Source organism: Cornus florida, unplaced genomic scaffold (assembly GCF_030987335.1).
Source record: "Cornus florida cultivar Cherokee Brave unplaced genomic scaffold, ASM3098733v1 CherokeeBrave_3.0.0_Hap2_Chr08, whole genome shotgun sequence".
NCBI lineage: Eukaryota > Viridiplantae > Streptophyta > Magnoliopsida > Cornales > Cornaceae > Cornus > Cornus florida.
Genome location: NW_026775578.1, coordinates 33,464,933 through 33,471,733, shown reverse-complemented (window position 1 = coordinate 33,471,733; position 6,801 = coordinate 33,464,933). Strand labels below are relative to the sequence as shown.

At 34.7% G+C, this 6,801-nt stretch overlaps 1 protein-coding gene across 1 annotated transcript; it reads right to left on the bottom strand.

Moving 5' to 3' along the window:
* Positions 1-5,062: 5,062 nt before the first annotated feature.
* On the bottom strand, positions 5,063-6,221 carry LOC132270021 (secreted RxLR effector protein 161-like). Its single transcript, XM_059771243.1, has 2 exons — positions 6,087-6,221; positions 5,063-5,689 (listed from the first exon to the last, which is right to left on the bottom strand). The coding sequence occupies exons 1-2, from the start codon at positions 6,219-6,221 to the stop codon at positions 5,063-5,065; spliced, it is 762 nt and encodes a 253-aa protein (XP_059627226.1).
* Between the last annotated feature and the right edge of the window lie 580 nt (positions 6,222-6,801).

Below are 6,801 nucleotides of genomic sequence, written 5' to 3'. Positions count from 1 at the left end.
TAGGGTGTGTATATGCAGTAGGATGCGTAGCTGGATATGAGAGGTTAAGGTGTACCCTGTTAGGTCTAGGTACTCATGCCCACCTATGGGTGCGTTTTCGCATGTTGCCTTCTATTCAGGTTGAGACCCTCTCCATAGTCCAGTGAGAGTCATGTAGTGTGAATATACATACATGCGGACTAATAGCTATTGTTGAGTTGGTTAGAATGTATATGCGTATCGAGTTTCTGCTTGAATTGTAGTAGGTTAGAACTTGTTTGTGGGCCTGACCCACCTCTATTTTTCAGGTACTCATCAGTTCTAGACTTAGACTTGATCGTACTGAGCAAAGACTACTACTCACTTTTCCGACGATATAGGACTTTTCTCCATGGTTTACTCTGGATGTTCTTTAAATAGCTTTCATTTCTGTTTGGATTATTAGGGGTCCATTAGAGATGGATTCCCGAGTTGTATTAAGATTGGAGAAATTGGATGTATCAGATTGATTCTTTATTTATAAAATTTTATTATGAGATTTTAACGTTTGGATTATTGTTCTAGTTTCTTTTCAGTAATTTATTTATTCCTGTTTTTTTAATTATATTCTGTGTTTGTTTATTACTAATTGGTTTGATATCCTCGGGTAATCGGGCGTGGGCCTGGCCAACCCGCATTTGGAAATCCGGGGGTATCACAACCGATACAAAATCTGACCCCCCAATGGCCAAAAAGGCAAAAAGGGACTTGAAATGGAAAACATGAAATCCAAAAATATAAAATGGAGTTAAATGATCGTTTAGCCCTTGGCCACACTTCATACATGATTAATGAAACCCTATGAAAGAATAAAAATGGAATTCCCACACCCGATGCAACCATGGTGAGACAATGACTTGGAATTTTTCAATATTTTCATAATGTTTCATGAAGTTAAAAAGTACATACGATACAAGATACATGTCATTGGCCTCCGGCCTCATCTCATACATGTCAAATACATTGTAAATAGTATACTTTTGTACACATTACATACATGGAATCAAATATACGCATTTTGACATAAAAGGCTATAAGTGGCATTTCAAGCCAACCTTTATAAGAATTAAGACCTTTAAATCTACAATCATCCAAGCAATGATGAACATCACGGACCAAGTCTTCGTACCAGAAACAGCCCCCCAGTAACTTCGGGGTGAGTAAACAAGTTTACTCGTAGAGAATGAGCATGCATCGACTCAATTTCTTTAAAGATTTTTACATTGACTTGAAACAATTCAAAAAGGTCATACCACCTAACATCTATGTCAAATGTTAGACTCAGAGAGCATCCTAAGCTACTCATGCGATTGAAATGAGATACATGACATGCAAGCATACCGGTTACAAGTGTACTAAACGAAGATGAAAGCATACGAGATAAGTATACAAAACATAGGTATACTAACGAGATTGGAAACACACAAGGCAAGTATATAAGACACGAGTATGCTAAATGGAATCTAGATACAAAAAGCAAGAGCATAGTTTTAAGTATACCGAATGAAGTCTAAATACACGAAGTGAACATAATGTCTATGCAATTAAACAAGGTAGGAAACACTTCATATATCACGACAAGGTTTTTGGATCTTCAAGAGATAACACTTGAAATCTAAGGGTTTAGAGATTTTTCATGTTGATATAAATCATTACATGTGGTTAATGCCACCTAGAATCTAAGACAAGTTACATGTATAGGATCATTCCAAAGTCACGATAGCATAATGTAACATGAAACAAGATAACTAGGAAATTTAACAAGGTTGAAACAATTCAATTAACACGACAAGTTTAATACATGAAATCAATAACAAGGCATAATATCTATGCAATGAAACAAGATTGGGACATTCTAATTAACACGAAAATGTCTTAAATCTTCAAGGAATACAACACTTGAAATTTAAGGAGTGAAATCACGAATAAAGCATAAACTCTATGCAATGAAACAAGATTGGAGCATTTCACATAACACGACAAGTTTAAATCTTTGAGGAATAACAACTTGAAATTTAAAGAGTGAAATCAACCAATGTGGAAACTCGGATATCATCCGGATTAAAACCGTACTCTCGGGATCACTTTAGGGCTACTAACCCATGGGTACCTTCCCCTAGTGCGCACTATAGTGTAGGGAGCTCTTTATCTCCCGTACTAGAACCAAGTCCTAGCCATGTCAATTCTTGATTGATATCCCAAGTTCCAAAATCAACAAGTTGTGCAAGTCAAGATAGTATCAAGATACAAGAAATGCATTAACCACGTTTCATACACAACTAAGATTTTGGAATACACAAGTCATGCCCTAAGTTTATAATGGCATGTGAAATGTCAATAAATCATAGAGTACATCTACATAGACTACAAACTAGGATTTAAAACACAAGGAATCTATTGATGTAAATATACCATAAGTATAAGATTAATGATTTATTCATTTGTTTAACAACTCTTGAATAATTGAATCATTCCAATGTAAGGGTGCAAGTTCATTAACTACATTAATGGAGCTAAGTTGCAACAAGTCATGATACATAATAAATAGGGAAAAGCCCCATGAAATACAAGTCCAATTCATTATAATACTAAGTAGAAATTAATTAACCTAATTAATTAATTTCTTTAAAAATCGAAGTTATCCAAAAAATTTCAAAATAATATATGTGAATGTCCATTCCATGGTGATTGCAAATATCACATCAATTTCACAAAGTGAGCAAGATATCATCATGTATAATTTAATTAATTTAAAATTAATTAAATCTCTAGATTTCAAAGGTTGTTCAAATGATCCCAAATTAATATATATCAAGGATTAAGTCATGGCCATGCCATATATCAAGTCAAAAATGAAAAACAAGCAAGGTACAATTAAGCAGAACTTAAATCAAATTTAAATCAATTTCTAGAACTTGAACAAAAGCAAGCATACAAGTTGTATAAGCATCAATAACAAGCAAGATAATAAGAATATAAATTATAACACCCTCTACCTCACTTTGAGATGAAAACTCAAATCCCCACCGAAAGAAAAATGCTCCGAATCCGACGAAACTTCGGGGTTTCGTCGGGGACAACACGGTGAATAAGAATCCCAAGGAAGCCCCATGAAAATCAAAACTTGACTTCAAACTCGAACTCAAGAAATGGTCAGAAATGGGTTCTACTAAGGGGGAAAGGTAGAGCACGACGAGGCCTATGACAAATGTTAAGGCCGAAGACTTTTCACCAAGGAAAAGTGGATCAAAGGAGAAGAGAGAAGGTGGCAGCTCCATGAGCATCCATGGCTGCCGGCCAAGAGAGGAAGAAGAAGAGAAAATTTTGATTTTTCTTCTTTAAGTCCCCCTATTTATATAAAGACCCTAAAAGTATCCCGAAAGGACCCCGCGGGGTCCGGAAAAATGGATTTTGAGCAGACGTGCTCAAACGGTAAAAACTCCATGAACGAAAAAGATTTAAAATGAGAAAATATGAACAATGGAAGAAATGGCGTCGAAAACTGAGTCCCAAACAGAGAGATATGCCCCGAACAAGTTCGGCGGCAACCGGGGTCAAAAACTCTGAAACTGGAAAAAAAACGACCAGAAGGAAATTTTATGAGTACACGAGTCGACGAAAAGTGAAAATGAATCTCGTACGAGGATCCAGACTCCAGACCAGGTATTTTTGCAATAACTTTCGTTAATTGCACAATGGCCCCTCTAAAATGGGAAAATTGCACTAATGCCCCAGAATGAAAATATCTTCCAAAAATATTTTCTTAAAAACCCCTGAAATAAAATATCTTCAAAAGATATTTACGAAAAACACCCCAAGAAAAGAAAATAATCCCAAAGAACTATGCATCCATGCCCCTATGAACACCGGGAGCAACCAGAGTACTTTCTTGCAAAAGTAAAGACACGTATTTCGTAGAAACCACTAAGGATGAAGATACGTGAAGTCAAAAACTAACTCCGATCACGAAAAGTGAGGTTTTGCCAAAAAAAAGTGATAAACGGGGAAAAGACAGAATAGGGAAAAGGACGAAATAGGGAAAAGGACAAAAAGTGAATAGTGTCCGAAAAGTGAAAATGTGGAAATTACTCGGTCCTTAGAGGAAGTTATCAATCCAAATGAAAGAGTCTCAGAACCCATTTCCAAGCACTCGAGATGACACTAAACGACGAGAAATAGAACTCAGAAAAGAAAATTAAACGAAAAAAATTTATCCGTGAAATTTCAGAAAAAGGAAAGGAAGGTTAATGACCGGGTCATTACATATTGTATCCTTAATCGTACATAATTGATGGAGTATATGCACTTTTATAAAGGCATAGAGAGGCCCAGTTTTCCTTTTAGTAACATAATTCTACTTTCTATCAAAGTAAAGAATTAGAAGGAAAACATTTCTCCAATAAGTAATTATCAAAAAGGTAATTATAAGTTGACCAAGAATAATTAGTTGATATCTATTTACTTAGCCACCAAGTAATATGTCACATGTCCAAATCATATGGGTTACAATTAAATAAATAATCTTACATTCTCCCACTTGGCACATATGATAACTTCTGTAGTGGTTTAGTAAAATAGTCATTAATGTGCACCATAAATCAAATTAAGATATTAATATAGTCATCATAAATACCATGGTAAACAAACTACTAATGTGAGTCATGGCGGTTGTATATCCCTAAATGACACAGTCCCTTCCATGTACTATAACACTAGTAACCCATTTAACATAGTCTATAAGCGAGAAACATTAATATAGGTCTAGCAATAATGTCTATTCTAAGACTATTCTTGTTTTCATCATTTAAAGTAATACATGCATATACATACATAAATTAACAGGAAACATCATAAACACATTTTAATGAGCTCAAAATGTCAAATTTGTATAAGCATTGTTAAGCAATCCACAACAAAATAATAATTAACTTTGATTACATTCAAGACACATTCTTTCAACATGTCCTGTGAATGTCTTGGGTAGTAATCCTTTTGTTAATGAATCTGCAACCATAAGTTGTGTGCTTATATTTTCAAAAGATACTCATTGTTTCTGAACTTCCTCTTTAACGGTAAGATATTTCAGCTCTATATGCTTAACACCATTGGAATACTTATCGTTTTTAGTAAAGAAGACAGCTGCGGTGTTATCACAATAAATTTTCAGCAGTCTAGAAATTGAATCCATAAAACCAAATCCCGAAATAAAGTTCCGTAACCACAAACCATGATTTGTAGCCTCAAAGCATATTACAAACTCAGCCTCCATAGTAGATGAAGCAATAATAGACTGTTTTGCGCTTTTCCATGATATTGCCCCTCCAGCTAAAAGGAACAAATAACCAAAAGTGGATCTTCTACTGTCCACACATCCAGCAAAATCTGAGTCTGAGTAACCAATAACCTCTAAATCACCAGTCCTTCTAAATGTGAGCATATAATTCTTTGTTCCTTGTAAGTATCTCATTACTTTCTTTGCAGCTTTCCAGTGATGCATTCCTGGATTGCTTTGGTATCTGCCTAACATTCCAACTGCAAAACCAATATCTGGACGAGTGCAAACCTGTGCATATATCAAACTTCCCACAATAGATGCATAAGGAATATTTTGCATTTCTTTATGTTCTAATTCATTCTTTGGGCATTGCATCAAACTAAATTTATCTCCTTTCTGTATTGGAACAATACTAACTGAACAATATTCCATACCAAATCTCTCTAGAATTCTCTCAGTATATGTTTTCTAAGACAATTCTAACAATCCACGTGACCTGTCATGGAATATTTCTATTCCTATCACGTGGGATGCTTCACCCATCTTTCATTTCAAAATTCTTAGAGAGATAATTTTTAGTTTCATACAATAAACCAAGATCACTACTAGCAAGCAAAATATCATCAACATATAGAATCAGAAATATAAACTTACTCTCACTAACCTTCTGGTATATACACCGATCAACAGTATTTTCATTAAAACCAAAAGAAGTAATAGTACCATTAAACTTAATATACCATTGTCGGGAAGCTTGTTTAAGTCCATATATTGACTTCTTAAGTTTACATACCATGCATTCTTTACCCTCTAATTTGAAGCCTTCAGGTTGATCCATATAGACTACTTCTTCTAAACTCCCATTTAGGAAAGCTGTTTTCATATCCATTTGATGCAACTTTAAATCATAATGAGTTACAAACGCCATGATAATTCTAAAGGAATCCTTCTTAGATACAGGAGAGAAGGTTTCTTTATAATCAATGCCTCCTATTTGAGTGAAGCCCTTGGCTACAAGGCTGGCTTTATATCGTTCAATATTGCCATTAGAGTCGCATTTGGTCTTAAAGACCCATTTACACCCGACTTATTTAAATCCTTTAGGCAATTCAACGAGTTCCCAAACTTTATTTTGTTCCATTGACTTCAACTCCTCATTTATGGCATTAATCCAATTAGTAGAATTATTACTATTAATGGCTTGTGAATATGTAACCAGATCCTTACATATCCCTATATCAAAATCAGATTCATGTAGATATACCATATAATCATCCGGAATAGCAGGTCTATTTTCTCTTTGAGACTGTCTTAATGTTATTCCTTGTGGTTCTTCTATAACTTCATTGGTGATAGTTTCATTATGGAGTTATTGATCATTTAATTGTTCTTCGTTGTTATGCAGTTCAACAACTGGAGAAACAATTATTTCTTTATAAGTTGTGCGTAAAGGGATTTGTACCCTAACTTCTTGAATGATCACATTCTCATTTCTATCACTCCCACTG

Excerpts from the sequence above, each read along its gene's own strand:
- LOC132270021 (XM_059771243.1), bottom strand. The coding sequence starts at position 6,221 with ATGGCGTTTGTAACTCATTATGATTTAAAGTTGCATCAAATGGATATG. Across the intron at positions 5,690-6,086 it reads TAGAGGGTAAAGAATGCATG|AAAGGAGATAAATTTAGTTT; the intron begins GTATGTAAACTT and ends GTTCCAATACAG.